General features: G+C 44.2%; 1 protein-coding gene across 2 annotated transcripts in view; it reads right to left on the reverse strand.

The window, feature by feature from the left end:
* Positions 1-5,533: 5,533 nt before the first annotated feature.
* Positions 5,534-16,694, reverse strand: part of LOC107384698 (SH3 domain and tetratricopeptide repeat-containing protein 1) — a 41,391-nt gene continuing 30,230 nt past the window's right edge. The window contains exons 19-20 of one of the 2 annotated variants that reach the window (XM_054734267.2): positions 7,487-7,683; positions 5,534-7,411 (exon numbers count right to left, since the gene is read on the reverse strand). In XM_054734267.2, the coding sequence (XP_054590242.2) occupies positions 7,184-7,411; positions 7,487-7,683 (425 nt within the window). In that variant the 3' untranslated portion in view covers positions 5,534-7,183. Of the gene's footprint in view, positions 7,412-7,486; positions 7,684-15,320; positions 16,554-16,694 lie in introns of those variants that run through there. The other variant, XM_054734274.2, reaches the window with a different exon arrangement.

Consider the following 16,694-nt stretch of genomic DNA (forward strand, 5'->3'; position numbering starts at 1 on the left):
CATACTGCTACTAACTTACTATATACTGCTACTAACTTACTACATACTGCTACTAACTTACTATATACTGCTACTAACTTACTATATACTGCTACTAACTTACTATATACTGCTACTAACTTACTACATACTGCTACTAACTTACTATATACTGCTACTAACTTACTATATACTGCTACTAGCTTACTATATACTGCTACTAACTTACTATATACTGCTACTAACTTACTATATACTGCTACTAACTTACTATATACTGCTACTAACTTACTATATACTGCTACTAACTCACTATATACTGCTACTAACTCACTATATACTGCTACTAACTCACTACTAACTTACTATATACTGCTACTAACTTACTATATACTGCTACTAACTTACTACATACTGCTACTAACTTACTACATAATGCTACTAACTTACTATATACTGCTACTAACTTACTATATACTGCTACTAACTTACTATATACTGCTACTAACTCACTATATACTGCTACTAACTTACTATATACTGCTACTAACTTACTACTAACTTACTATATACTGCTACTAACTTACTACTAACTTACTATATACTGCTACTAACTTACTATATACTGCTACTAACTTACTATATACTGCTACTAACTCACTATATACTGCTACTAACTTACTATATACTGCTACTAACTTACTACTAACTTACTATATACTGCTACTAACTTACTACTAACTTACTATATACTGCTACTAACTTACTATATACTGCTACTAACTCACTATATACTGCTACTAACTTACTATATACTGCTACTAACTTACTACTAACTTACTATATATTGCTACTAACTTACTACTAACTTACTATATACTGCTACTAACTTACTATATACTGCTACTAACTTACTATATACTGCTACTAACTTACTACATACTGCTACTAACTTACTATATACTGCTACTAACTTACTATATACTGCTACTAACTCACTATATACTGCTACTAACTTACTATATACTGCTACTAACTTACTACTAACTTACTATATACTGCTACTAACTTACTACTAACTTACTATATACTGCTACTAACTTACTATATACTGCTACTAACTTACTATATACTGCTACTAACTTATTATATACTGCTACTAACTTACTATATACTGCTACTAACTTACTATATACTGCTGCTAACTTACTATATACTGCTGCTAACTTCCTATATACTGCTGCTAACTTACTATATACTGCTGCTAACTTACTATATACTGCTACTAACTTACTATATACTGCTACTAACTTACTACATACTGCTACTAACTTACTACATACTGCTAGTAACTTACTACATACTGCTACTAACTTACTATATATTGCTACTAACTTACTACATACTGCTGCTAACTTACTATATACTGCTGCTAACTTACTATATACTGCTGCTAACTTACTATATACTGCTACTAACTTACTATATACTGCTACTAACTTACTATATACTGCTACTAACTTACTATATACTGCTACAAACTTACTATATACTGCTACAAACTTACTATATACTGCTACTAACTTACTACATACTGCAACTAACTTACTACATACTGCTACTAACTTACTATATACTGCTACTAACTTACTATATACTGCTACTAACTTACTATATACTGCTACTAACTTACTATATACTGCTGCTAACTTACTATATACTGCTGCTAACTTACTATATACTGCTGCTAACTTACTATATACTGCTGCTAACTTACTATATACTGCTGCTAACTTACTATATACTGCTGCTAACTTACTATATACTGCTGCTAACTTACTATATACTGCTGCTAACTTACTATATACTGCTGCTAACTTACTATATACTGCTACTAACTTACTATATACTGCTACTAACTTACTATATACTGCTACTAACTTACTATTTACTGCTACTAACTTACTATATACTGCTACTAACTTACTATATACTGCTACTAACTTACTATTTACTGCTACTAACTTACTATATACTGCTACTAACTTACTACATACTGCTACTAACTTACTACATACTGCTACTAACTTACTACATACTGCTACTAACTTACTATATACTGCTACTAACTTACTATATACTGCTACTAACTTACTATATACTGCTACTAACTTACTATATACTGCTACTAACATACTACATACTGCTACTAAAAGTCACAGAAAGTTATTCTCAGTTGAGCCACACATTTCTTATCCAGTGGTGGTACAGACTGTGACACAAACTCAATATTAGCAGGAGAATGTTAACAAGCTCTGTGGCTCTTTAGCCGTTCATAAAGCCACACATTAATGTCAGATTTTCGCAGTACAGATCTATTAAAATGACTCTTTGTGTAGGAGAAGCAATCAGTGGATTCCACTTGATGCCCACTTATCTTTCAACCTTCATGATAACTGGGAGGGATCAGTGCCCCATCGGGCTCTGCTGGGAATCCTTCTGGGATTCTGAATCCAACATTATTATTCCACTCCAACAAAACAAACAAATCAAGAACAAAGAGAAAATCCTGAGTGGTGAAATGATCCAACTGAGTGATGTTTGACTCACAATCAGGGGATTTATACTTTCTTCAGGTTTCTGCTGAGAACACTGGGTTTAGTTTGAATGCTTCTATGGTTCATGAAGCTTAATTAGCAGATATGTGTTTCTAAATCAAAGAATTAAACTTTGAAGAGGGTTAGGTCAACATGAACATCCCCTGGTGACATAAATGTCTGATTAAATGGATTTATTGGAACTAGAGCTCAGCAAACACTCACTCACGCTCACTGTTAGCTACCATTATTCTCTGTTAGCCTACTTTAGCCACTGTTGTGGCGCTTACACATTAGCATTGGTTAGATGCCTTGCAGTCCCTTCTGGGACCGGAATTTGGTTTCAAACACAGGTCAGATTTGCGTTTTCGGTTCAGCAGCGACTCTTTTTTCAGACCTTCTCTCCAGTGGTCAGACTGGGACCGAGGCAACACTGAATGGCCGGCTGAAATTACGCCAACTGCCTCTGATCTGTGAGAAGAATGATCCAGCGGGGGTGGGGGTGGGGTGGGGGTGGGGGGGTCCTGCATGCATGATTCATTTTCATTCTGGATGCTGTTGAGTAAACTTCTGTCTGTAGCACAGAGCTGCTGTTCCGGAGCTGCCGATCAGTGCGGGAACGGGAGAAGAGAATAGCTCTGTGTGTGTGTGTGTGTGTGTGTGTGTGTGTGTGTGTGTGTGTGTGTGTGTGTGTGTGTGTGTGTGTGTGTGTGTGTGTGTGTGTGTGTGTGTGTGTGTGTGTGTGTGTGTGTGTGTGTGTGTGTGTGTGTGTGTTTGTTTGTGGGACACACACAGCAAATTAATAAAATAGTGTGCTTCCGGGTCTCCAAAAGCAACACAGCTCAAATCCGCCTTTGTTTACCTTATTATGGAAGACACCGCAGATTTTCCCACATGTATTAAACGACTCCCACTACGGGCTCAGGAGTTTCCGCATTCCTGAGAAGTCCCTCAGATCTATATGTGAACACTACACCTCCCGTTCGAGACCAAACTCACGCCATCCAGCCTGACCAAACCCTGACCGTGCCGACGCTGATGTGTAAGCGCCATTAGCCTTCTTTAGTCAATGTTAGCCAACATTAACTTGTGTTAACCTCCTTTAGCCTTGGTTAGCCTCCATTAGCCATTAGCAAGATTAATAAAAAAAAATCTGTATTCGTCATTTGACTAACTCAGACTGAGAAAAAAAAAGGTCCATTCTGGTGCTTGTAGTTTTATAAATGGTGTCCAATAAATCTGAACACCCATTCTTTCAATTTTAGATGTTTATTATGAGCCTGGGATGGACTGGCTTTCTGCCCAGGGTGTACCCCGCCTGATTGCCCATTGACCGCTGGAGGTAGGCACCAGCCCCCCCCTCACCCCCCCACCCCCCACCCCCGCGACCCTACGTGGACACAGCGGGTTCAGACAATGGATGGATGGATGGATATTAATATGAGCTAATCTATAAAAATCTATGTTTTTAAAGTAAATTATAAAATAAAAAGATAAATCTGTGAGTATTTAATAATGCTTAGGCCCCCCACCCTCCACAGGGGGACCCAAGTTTTCTGTCAGGGTGGCACTGGCCCACCCTGGACCCCCTCTAGGACTATATGTTATGGCCACCAGCCTGGCCTCCTCAGGTGCAGGAGCCAGGATCACCCAGCCCCGGTGGTCGGCCAGACACCGCCCCTCCTCCTCCTCCTCTCCTCCAGGCTGCTGAGGAGCACAGCTGAGCTGAATCCCTCTGACAACCTACACCTGAAACACTGTAGAAATAAATAAACATGCACTTAACTCAATCCTTCGTTACCCACAATGCACCTGTCATGATTTTTGATCATCCAGATCATGAAAAGATCATAAATTTGCAGCAACTGAGTGTACTGAGATAAGTAAAAACTGTACATAAGACTAGGTGCTTTTGTTTTGTATTGGGGTTCAGATTTATTTTGAAATCTGAATGAATTCCTGCCAGTGCATACACATTTTAATTAGCAGGTGGATAAAATCTCTCAGACAGATTTATGAATCTTTCAGGGTGAAGAAAACAACTCCTGAAGCGGTTTTGTCTATTTCAGACCATGTGATTTTAGTGGAGTCCATTAAAAGTGGGAGAAGCTGTGGAAAGCAGAGAGAAAAGTAATCTGTGAGCCCTCCAACTTCACACAGAGCCCTCTGCTATCACTCCATCTCAAACCATCTCTCACATAAAAAACAAACAAAAAAAAACAAGATGACTGGAGGTTTTTGAAGGCTCAGGAGGACTTGGAGGTTTGTTTGAGGATTATCCGGAACGGCAACAGCCTGGTGAGATGAGAACTTCAGTAAAGCGTGATGGACAGGTGAAGTTCACAAAGACTTTTATGGTTTCTGAGTCTGCTGAAGTTATCTACGTTCTGGGATCCAGTCTGATTCCTGGAGCTAAAGTGGTAACATCTGGAGCTGAAGGAAACCTGAACTTTATTCTCACCTATAGGACACGGATTTTATTAAAACTCCCAGGAAGACTTCGTAGAAGGACCACCTAGAGCTGATCATCATGAAGATGTCCGCTGCAGCTGATCAACACGAGCAAACACAGAAATGGCTCATAATTTCACAGATGCTGAACTCTAGTTTTAACCTGATGGAAGCTGAGAGTCATCGTACCGGCTGGCTCATAAAAAGGCAGGAAGTCTGATCATTTTCCTGGACTTTATCAGGAACACACTGCTGCTCTGGACTCATCATCATAATTACAGCTCCTTTGCGTTTTGTTTTTTTACACAATTTTGCTATCATTGAGCCTTTTTGACCAGTGGCGGCTCCAGAAATGTTTTTCTGCAGGTGCTATGTAGGAGCTAGTCTTTTTCTTGAAGGTGCTATGAAGGAAGCGGTCGTGCGTACCTAGTGTTCTCTAAAACACCTTCAACACTAGCAGATACACGTGCGTGCACAAAACCTCAACAACACCTGAAGCAATCATTAATATACATCATGAACACATGAACAATCGCTGACTTTTCCATGAAATCATAAATTAGGCCTGAACGATTTTGGAAAATAATTTAATTGCGATTTTTTCTTCAATAATGCAATTACAATTTAATTCACAATAATTTTCTCAAGGGGCTTTTCTCATTTTTCAACTAATGGAAGCAAAAAAAAAGATCTATGTAACTTGTATGTTTTTGAGCGAAACTGCGGTAAAGATGGCCGTTTGCCCTCGTTATCAAGTGTACACCCAAGCCCCCCACGGTTTAGAAGCGGCGCTCATGCAGGCGTCTTTCTCTGTTCCGATGCTGCGACATGCAATATTTTTTATTTATTAAGTCTACAATTTGTTTTTACTTAGTAACGGATATGATTTAAAATGTAGCGAATTACAATTCTTTTTTAAAAAACATACTCAAGTAAAAGTAAAAGTACAGATTTTCTAAATAAATTCAAAAGTATAAATACTCAAAAAAGCTACTTAATTACAGTAACGTGAGTAAATGTAATTCGTTACTTTCCACCTCTGGCACCTGCTAGGGTGGAAAATATCAAAATATTGTAGGCAGAGCGCTCTCCTTCCTTCTGTTCTGCGTAAACCCGAACTGGCCACCTACTTGTGCATAATCAAATGTCTATAGGGGAAAAGATGGAATAGATATAGCCATGAGGTTCACTTTTGCCTCAGACCGACGTTTTGCTGTTTTATGGTGTGGCTGAGTCTGCGATCCGCTGCCACCATGGCTGCCACGCGGACTGGAATAACAAATGCTGCAGTAACAGGAGTTGTGGTCAGGTTCATGAGGAGTCACTGGCTGGAGCGGACCCGACTTTAATACGTCATCCCAAAGTAGAAGCTAATATCTTAATTTGACCTTGAATGAAAAATGTTGTAATAAAATCTCTTAAAAGGTTTTATCACGGAGGAGGCGTGCGCAGGCCAGAGTGATGAAGCTCGGCGCATTGTTATTATGAAGCTATAGGGCACATGCGGAGGACACACACACGCGCAAAAATATACTTGTTTTCAATTACATTTATTGGGCCCACTTACTTTTTCTTAGGCCCACCCACAAATGAGTTTCTGGCTATGCCAATGGTGACATATGACAGACTTCTCTGAGCTCCGTAGCCATTACACTTTTCACCTCGCGCACCCCCTAGCGGCAGCTTGCGCACCCCCTAGCGGCAGCTCGCGCACCCCCTAGCGGCAGCTTGCGCACCCCCTAGCGGCAGCTCGCGCACCCCCTAGCGGCAGCTTGCGCATCCCCGGGGGAATCCCTGTTCTATTGAAAGATAAGCACTGGCAATGTGCAGCGGACTCGGCATGCAGGAAAAGGATGAGAAAATAAACGGGGGCAGACACACCTCTGGTCAGCGCAACAATTATGCACAGCCAACATCGGTTAAACTAAAGCCTCCTCGGTAAACAGTATAGCACACAGAGCTTAGGCCAACATGTTTTAAAAGTTAAATCACGTAAAAACCCATCAAATAGGAAAAAGTACAACCAATTTTGGGTTTTATTTTCTTGGTACTGATCAAGTTAAGATAGGTACTGTGGACTCGGGGGGAGACAGGTTCACCTATAGCCTCCCCACCCTTCATCTCTGACCATCTGACCATGTAGATCAGTTTTAAGACTAGCTGGTCACTCTCTGTTCTGACGAGATAGTCATCCTCCTCTCATTCAGCTCTGTAGTAATGCCTCGGGCCTTTTGATAGAAAAACAGTGAGAGCTCCCGTTCCATCAGGAAGTTGTGGTAGATAGTGGCGAGGCGGGTGCACAGCCTCAGCTGAGCTCTCTTGTTGCCCAAATCCACGGCAGCAGCAAGAGCCAGCTGATAGTACCCAGCAGCATCAAACGGGTCCTGTGGAGACACCAACACAACTCATGATGGATCATTTCAGAGCAGCTGGTGGTGGACAGGGGTTTGTCTCATTACCTTCAGCTGGTAGAAGGTGATGTCCCCCAGAGTCTGGTACACTCTGACATAGAAAAGTGTTTCCTCATCAAACTGCAAAGGAGTTGGACACAGACTCAGCGTCTTCAGGTAGAAATATTCAGCCAGTTCGTACTGTTGCAGAGAGCGGTACAGAGACGCCAGGCGGCAGCAGGCCACTCTCTGGTTCAGATCATCACCTGCAGGAGAAAACACATCAGCATCATCTGTGTGGTCTAGAGTCCATGTTGTCTTTGTACAACAAAGTGTCAGCCATGAAGTGCTGATCATTTGGTAAAAGCCCACAAATCCTTCAAAATTGCTGATCATGGTGGAGGAGTAAGATGTGCAGGGGGGCTCTCAGCGTATTTTTTCACTTAAAAGTGTTTTTTTGGTTCAACTTTTACTGCAAAACCGAATGCCTAATGCTTTGTTGTGGAACCAGCAAGTTTTATTGACGTAGAGAGTTCTCAGAAATGGCAGCGAATCCTAAAAACAGCAGAAGTACTTGTGCTGCAGATTCTAAGCCTGGAACTTCTTCGAGCCGGAGCTGCAACCTCACCCGAGCTGACCCGTGCAAAACGGTTTTCTTTGCTGTTCCTGACGACTTCATCAATAAATTGTATGAACAGCGTGGATGCCAACTTAATGATTACTGAATGATTTTATAAACACTCATAATGTCTTAGAGACATTTCAGTCTGGCTTTAGGGTGAACCACAGCACAGAGACGACGGCCCTTTTGAAGATCTTAAATCTTTTTAGATGATTTATGATCAACGGAAGGTGACGGTGTTGGTTCTACTGGATCGAAGTGCTGCCTTCGATACAGTGGACCACACCATTCTTGTAACTCGTTTAAAAACAGATCGGCCTCTCTGGTGCTGTCCACAGATGGTTCACATCCTACCTCACAGACCGGACTTTTATGGTGAGTGGGCCTTCTCATCTCTCAGAACTGCTTTTACCATATGAACCCTCACGGCCTCTGCGCTCCTCTGGTAGGCGTCTGCTGGTCATCCCTAAAGTCAGGACACACACTCACAGCGAGGTGTCCTTCCAGTGTTACGGCCCTCGCCTCCGGAACGAGCTGTCAGAGAACCTCAGGGCCGCAGAGACTGTTCATGTAGTTAAGTCCAGGCTCAAGACCCACCTATTTAGGTTAGCTTTTATCTAATTATTTATTATAGTTTTACTTCTCGTTTTATATGATTATATTTTAGCAGTTTCATTATTTAATAATATAATTATTTTACTGTCTATATGATTTTATTTTTTTCTTAATTTTGTCATTTATATTAGCTCTTTTGTTTTCATATTTTTACTCATTTTAATCCAGTGTTTTCTCTGTAGGGGCCCTCTGCCCCAGGGGCCCTCTGCCCTAGGGGCGGCGGTCGACTGTTGCTATCTGGGCGCTCTACAGGTGGGGTTTAAGTGGAGGTGGGGGTCTATGCTCCCCCTCCTCTGAGCGCCCTGACTTAGTGTGGAAGACCTGATGCTACCGGGGCAGACGGCTCCTCTGATGGCGTTTCCTTGCCTTACCTTACTTGGCTCATCTGGACTCAGCAGAATATAAATTTTTACTTGTGTGTGTGTGTGTGTGTGTGTGTGTGTGTGTGTGTGTGTGTGTTTCAATGTTTTCAAACTGTTATGGGAATTTGGGGTAATTTTAATTCTCTAAAGGACGTAGAGTCGCACTTTGCTTGAAAAGCACATTTTAAATAAAATCTGATTAATTGATTGATTGATTGATTGATTGATTGATTGATTGATTGATTGATGCTGTCCTTCCAGGTCATGAAAGTCATACAAGATATTACATTTGGATCTTACAGCACCACTGCTTAATTTGTGATATATTTCTGTATTTGCTGTAAAGTTGATCACTTTCTGTATAGGAGACAACACTTTTTTTTCTTGCCAGATTTGGACCTTTCTGTCTTGATTAAATGATACATCTTTTTTCAGTGAAAATATTTTTTTCAGTACATTTAACATTATTTGGGAGGGCTGTAGCTTTTCATATAAGCTATTTCTAACACCATTTGATCAATTAGTTTTTCTCAATAGTTTACCACACACATTTTCTGGTACTTGAGACACAATGACCACAACGTACTGTCACATCCTGTCCTGTCTCCGCATTCTGTTCGGCCCTGTGTCCATGTTAATTGCTCCCACCTGCCTCTCGTCTCCCAATCACCCAAGGTCCCAGCTCCTGTATTTAAACCCTGTTAGTCCATTTTGTCTGGTTGGTTCATTGTTTCATTGTCGTGCGTGTTCCTGATTAAAATCCCTGTTTTAATGTTCCTGTCTGCCTGCCTGCCTCCTTCTTCACCCGCGTGTGGATCTTCACCTCTGTTTCACTCACCAGCACGCCTGAAAAAATGAACCAACCCGACAAAGGATCCAGAGGGGAGATTCTCCCCTGAGAGTGCTTGCTCCAATTCCTGACCTCCAACCACCGGCCGGCTTCTCCTCCTCCGGCGTCGCCTCGCCGCAGACGTCGCCGCCGAACTTCAGCCTCGGGGGTCCTCTCCACCCTCCCGGAGCCGGATGAAGATTTGGATGGGGAGGCGCAGATGGACCGCTCTTGCTATGTGGGCACCAGGCTGGCTGTGTGCTCCCCCGGAGTTGGCCCATGGCGTTGGGAAGGATGCCGGGCTCTGCCATCACCCCTTGTCCCAGGACGGAGCCGCGAGCTCGCCGCTGCCCCGGCTCGGCGTGCTAGCTTGGACCCGCCCCCAGTCAGACCAGCAGTCGCGGCTCCGGTCCAATCAGCACCTCCGTCATCAGCAGGCGGAGGAACCACGCCTACAGCCCAGCTGACAGAGCTCGCCGGTCTCCAGGCGGAGCTTGGCCGGATCCGTCAGCTCGTCAGCCTCCAGGAGTCCCAGCTGGACACACTATCCTCCCTGAATCACCAGGAGAAGGTGTCGGTCCAGTCAGCAGCTCCCTCGTCTCCAGGCTAAAGGATCGAGCCCGTAGTCCACCCAGCAGAACTCACCGGTCTCCGAGCTGAGCTGGCCCAACTCCATCAGAGCCTCAGTCTCCAGGAGCTCCAGCTGGACACTCTATCCTCCCTGCTCTCCCAGTTTCCGGCGCCACCAGTTCAGTCCGCTCCAGTCCCAGCGGTGACCCTAGAGGCTCGTCCCCCAGGCCGGCCAGTCCAGAAGTCGGCAGCCCCTCCTGCAGCGGCTCCGCCTCCACTCCAGACGTCGACGGTTCCGGTCCAGAAGTCGGCGGATCCGGCCCAGAAGTCGGCGGTTCCGGCCCAGAAGTCGGCGGTTCAGAAGTCGGCGGTCCAGAAGCCAGCGGTCCAGGTCCAGAAGTCGGCGGCCCAGGTCCAGAAGTCGGCGGTCCAGGTCCAGAAGTCAACGCCTCTGGACCAGAAGTCGACAGGTGTCGACACCTCTTCCAGTCCTGTAGTCGACACCCATCAAGTCCTGTGGTCGACACCCCTTCCAGCCCTGAGGTCGACGCCCCTTCCAGTCCAGAGGTCGACGCTCTTTCCAGTCCAGAGGTCGACGCTCTTTCCAGTCCAGAGGTTGACACTCCCTCGTGTCCAGAGGTCGACGCTCCTTCGTGTCCAGAGGTCGACGCTCCCTCGTGTCCAGAGGTCGACGTTCCCTCGTGTCCAGAGGTCGACGTTCCCTCCAGTCAAGAGGTTGACGTCCCCTCCAGTCCAACGTCTCTGCCGTCTCCAGTCCAGTGGTCAACGCCATCTCCAGTCCAGTGGTCGACATCCCCTCCAGTCCAGAGGTCGAAGCCGTCTCCAGTCCAGTGGCCGACGCCGTCTCCAGTCCAGCGGCCGACGCCGTCTCCAGGTCAGCGGCCGACGCCGTCTCCAGGTCAGCGGCCGACGCCGTCTCCAGGTCAGCGGTCGACGCCGTCTCCAGTCCCGTGGTCGACAACGCTGTCTCCAGTCCAGTGGTCGACGCTGCCGTCTCCAGCCCAGAGGCCGACGACTCCGCCTCCAGTCCAGAAGTCAAGGACGTGTCCTCCGGCGTCTCTGCCTCCGGTCACCGCCAGTCCTGCCCTCACCAGACGCAGGCCCTCAAGAGCCCGTCGTGACCTCCTCCTCTGCCCAGAACAGATGGCCCAGAACAGCCCAGGTACTTTGTCATTTGGGACAACGTAAGTTTCCATAGGGCTGCTGTGGTTCGTAACTGGTTTACTGCCCACCCACACTCTTTAGTTGTTTTATCTCCCTCCATATTCTCCATTCCTCAATCCCATTGAGGAATTTTTTTTCTGCCTGGAGATGGAAGGTGTATGACTGACAGCCACAAACGCGTATACCTCTTCTCCAAGCTATGGAGGACGCATGTGGAGATATAGCAGCTGATTCTTTTCATGGCTGGAATTGCCATGCTAGGAGATATTTCCCCCGCTGCTTGGCCAGGGAAAACATTGCTTGTGATGTGGATGAGGCGCTGTGGCCAGACCGCAACAGAAGAGAGGATGCAGCATAGTTTTCTTTTTTACTGTAACTGTATACAGTAAATTCTTCTGTTGTATGTAGTTTATGTGTGCAACTTTGCAGAGGCGGCGTTACCATGAGGCAAAGGTAGGCGATTGCCTTGGGCCTCAAAAACTTTAAGGGCCCCATGATGAACACTTAACTAATATATTTAAGGTATTTTTCGCTCTGAAACGAGTGAACCCTGTCATTGTAAAAAGCATTGTAATGAATTGGCATGAGACTGCTTTCTGTGAAAGTGTTTTAGTGTCCCCCGTTGCCCAGCTACAATGGAGTATTCCATCCACAACGTGCTACGTATCAGCGGAGCTGCGGAAGCGAAGAATAGAAGAAGATGTTTGTTGTCTGAGAAGAAAATGAAGCGAAGTTATCCAAGTGGGTCTGAAAAACTTAAGAAGCAGGAAGAAAGCAAAAAGTTTGTGTCAACCCAGCCAAAGGTCACAGATTCTTTTTACGGTGCTACAGCAGAGGAACACCAATGAAAGTCGCAAATTTAATGCGGCAAATGAACAAGAAGCTGCCGCTAGCATTAGAGCTAGCAATGCTAACGCTTTTAGCGAAGCGGAGGAGTCTGTTGCTGGAAGCTCAAGTTGCGGTGATGCAGGAGGAGAAGAGAAAGAAACAAACAATCTACAAAGCTCAAGAAACAGGGAAAGGAGAGAAGCAAGATGATTAAAGGAGCAGAGGAGGATGAGAGAAAGAAACAAAGCATTCAAGGGCAAGAATTAGAAGAGAGAGAGAGAAGGAAAATAAAAGCAAAGGTAGAAAATGGTAACTTTGACATGGTTATGTAATTTTTTTCTGTATCTCCATATTTAACCTTTTTGTCTTATGTTTTATTGCTTCCTTTAGTGAAAGCAGACCAACTAAGGCACGAGATAGAGGTGTTTCACCAGAGAAAATGAAAACGAAGAGAATAAGTGGGTGGGCAATAAATCAATACAAACATGAATATCATTTTTGTACTAATCAAATGATTTCATGCTAAATATATTTGTTAAACACATTATTTTTTCCATTCAGATGCAGTTCCAGAGATTCTTGACATCAGTGCCATCCAAGACTGGACCAGTGAAGAAGTTATACAACCTTTTTGTAGTAAGAATTAAAAAAAAATCAGAACAACAGCTGTGGAGGGCCTCATGTCTTTGCTTGCGTTAGGCCCCCAAATTGCTAAATCCGCCCCTGCAACTTTGTGTTGGTTGGGAATGGGACATACATTGTGTGCAATGTTTTGCGGAAAAAGTAAAATAATTTTAACCATTTATTTGTGTGTTCAGAGTGTAAAAGCAATATTCTGAAATATTTTACAACACATGTATGTATATACTGTCTGTAGTAAGTGTAACACTGAACCAAAAAGGCTTAAGTCATGATGAATGAAGAAGTGTTTTCCATTCATCATAGTGTTTTACATTGAGCACATAAGTGTTCTGCTGGTTCTTATAAATGTCCATTCATATGATGGTTTGTGTGTCATTTGACAACAAAATCACATTGGGAGGAGAAACAACATTGTTTTGAATGTGAAGTTTCATTTAGCAGGTTAATTGAGGGGTTTTGCCCATTGTGTGTGTATTTTTGGATTTGTGTGTAGAGTTCTGAGAATATGAGGCATGCTTTCAGAAAATGTGTGTAAACAATTGAGAAACCGTAAAAGTCAGAAGAAGAAGAAAAGATCATTTCTATAGCGCCTCTCAAGATAAAAATCACGAGGCGCTTCACAAAAACAAAAAATGTAAAAATATAAAAAATAATTTAGAAAATGGTTAAAAATATATTTTAAATGAGCAAAAAATAGACAATTCCATCCATCCATCCATCCATCCATTTTCTGAACCCGTTTTGTCCATGCAGGGTCGCGGGGGGGCTGGTGCCTATCTCCAGCGGTCAACGGGCAATCAGGCGGGGTACACCATGGACAGACAGCCAGTCCATCGCAGGGCAACACAGAGACACACAGGACAAACCATCATCCACACACACACACACACCTAAGGACAATTTAGACAGACCAATCAACCTAACAGTCATGTTTTTGGACTGTGGGAGGAAGCCGGAGTAACAGGAGAGAACCCACGCATGCACAGGGAGAACATGCTAACTCCATGCAGAATGAACCCAGGCCGGGAAGCGAACCCAGGACCTTCTTGCTGCAAGGCAACAGCTCTAACCACTGCATAGCACAAAATAGACAATTGTGATTTAAAAAATGTTAAAGAAAGAGAGAGAGTGAATAGGAAAGAGGGAAATCAGTGGATCCTGAGAAAGGTGGAATAGGTGATGAGAGCAGAATAAAGAGAGAGAGGTGAAGAAGGTCATACAAAAGCCAGCTTGAACAAGTGAGTCTTCAGCTGCTTTTTAAAGGAGACCACTGAGTCCACTGATCTCAGGCTCAGGGGGAGAGAGGCCCAGAGTCTGGGGGCCACAGCAGCAAATGATCTGTCACCTTTGGTCTTTAGCCTGGTGCTGCACAACCAGTAGGCTTTGATCACTGGACCTCAGGGACCTGCTGGGGGTGTAGGGACTACGAAGATCACCAATGTAAGATGGTGCTTGTCCATGTAAAGCCCTATAGACCAGAACCAGGATCTTGAAATGAACCCTGAAGTTGACTGGCAGCCAGTGAAGCTGGAGGAGAAGCGGGGTGATGTGGGTGTGTTTGGAGGACTTGGTCAGAAGCCGAGCACAGGCGTTCTGAACCACCTGTAGACGGTTCAGGGAGGTTCTGCTCAGACACGTGAAAAGAGAGTTACAGGAGTCTAAGCGTGAGGAGATGAAGGTGTGGAGAACTGTCTCAAGTTCAGAGCGGGACAGAATGGGACTCAGCTTAGCAACGTTCCTGAGATGGAAGAAGGAAGAGCGAACAAGAGAACTGACATGAGAATCCAGGGTGAGAGCTGGGTCAAAGGTCACGCCAAGATTCCTGACGGAAGGTTTGGTGTGGGAAGCAAGCTGACCAAGAGAGTCTCTGACTTTGGGAACCAGCTTGTCTGGGGCACAGATGAGGATCTCAGTCTTATCTTCATTCAGCTGTAGAAAGCTCCCAGCCATCCAGGTTTTGATAGAGTCTAAGCAGGTGTGTAACAGCTGCAGCTTAGACATCTCATGGGGCTTGAAGGAGATGTACAGTTGGATGTCATCTGCATAAAGATGGTAGGAGATTCCTTTGAAGGAGCTCAGGATGTGCTGAAGAGGAAGCAGATAGAGGAGGAAGAGCAGAGGCCCCAGCACAGAACCTTGTGGGACACCATGGGTAAGGGAGGTGGTGGAGGACCTAAACTTGGAGACAGCCACAGAAAAGGAGCACTCAGAGAGATAAGAGGAGAACCACTCCAGAGCAGATCCTGATAGGCCGACCCAGTCTCTCAGCCTCTCCAGTAGCAGGTGATGGTCGACAGTGTCAAAGGCTGCAGTCAGGTCCAGCAGGACCAGAACAGAACAGTCCCCTGCATCAGGTCAATAGCAGGAGTTTCTACAACATACACAAGCTACAAGACTTTTGTCAGGAACTGTATATGCGTTTCCTGCAGAAAAGCAATATATGAATGAAGCCGCTTTAAATGTGTCACAACCTTCTTGTATTTTAAAGGACTATTAAGGGATTTAACATTCCAACTCACGCAGGCAACTGGGCATCCAGACCTCTGTCAGTGATCCCACTGGGGTCTTCTGCAATTCAGTCTTCATCACCCTCAGCTCCCTCTTAAATCTATCTCTGAATGTTTACCCGTGTTCGTCTCAGACTCTTCTTGATGAGATCTTGGACAGCTGGACAACTTCTAAGAAAGTTCTGAGCACATTTTGTACCCTGCTGAACACACACCATCAGTTTGTATGTTGTTTAAAAAGGCAAATGGGTGATGGATTGTCTGATCTGGTCTGGCACAAGATTCTGAGGAACCTTCTTAAATCCTTGATATGTGAGACACCATTGGTCCAAAGACAGATTGTCTGGGATTAAACCAGAACCTGGCATGCGAACGTCTCCTGCCACACTGTTCCACATGCTCTGGACATGGAGTTTTAATTTTGGTACGCTTTCAGCAATCTGTGGGGTGGCGGTGTGTCCATGCCCTTTGACTGCTTTGTTTGGAGTGATCACTGCGGATGCCTCTTTGGACACATGATAGCTTTTTTCTCTCTATTGGCCAAAAGACTCATATTGCCCAAACAGAAAGACCAGCTAACGCTTCCCATCATGTTAGCGCCAACAGTGGGAAACGGGATTACTACTCATGTCCCCCTGGAAAAGATTAGACGCTGTCTGAGAGGCTCAGGCAAAAAATACAATGTTGTATTGTCGCCATTTGTTTATATTTAGATATTTTACCTGTTGATATTTTTTGTGACAGTTTGTTTTATTTATTTTTTGCGGATTCGGTTTTATGTTTTTGTTTCTAAACCTGTTGTGTTTTATAAGTTGAATCCATCATGGCGGGGTGGGTTTTTTGTTTTCTGTTCAATTTAAAATGGTAAAATGAATAAAAAAGACTTTGTTCATTATACTGCAGAGGACAATCCACCAGAGGAGACAATTACATCAGGATCATGTCAGGACAGGACTCTTCTGGATCCGTGTCCAAGCTGGAGAGAAAGAAAATCCCTGAGCTAAAAGAGAGTTTGCTACGACTTGATTTCAGGAGCATTTTCTGTAAAAGTCACCAGTTAGTAAAGCTTCTTGCTACAGTGAGTCTGGCTTTTACTCAGACTCAAGTTTTTGTTGTC

This window comes from Nothobranchius furzeri, chromosome 3 (genome assembly GCF_043380555.1).
Source record: "Nothobranchius furzeri strain GRZ-AD chromosome 3, NfurGRZ-RIMD1, whole genome shotgun sequence".
Classification (NCBI taxonomy): Eukaryota; Metazoa; Chordata; class Actinopteri; order Cyprinodontiformes; family Nothobranchiidae; genus Nothobranchius; species Nothobranchius furzeri.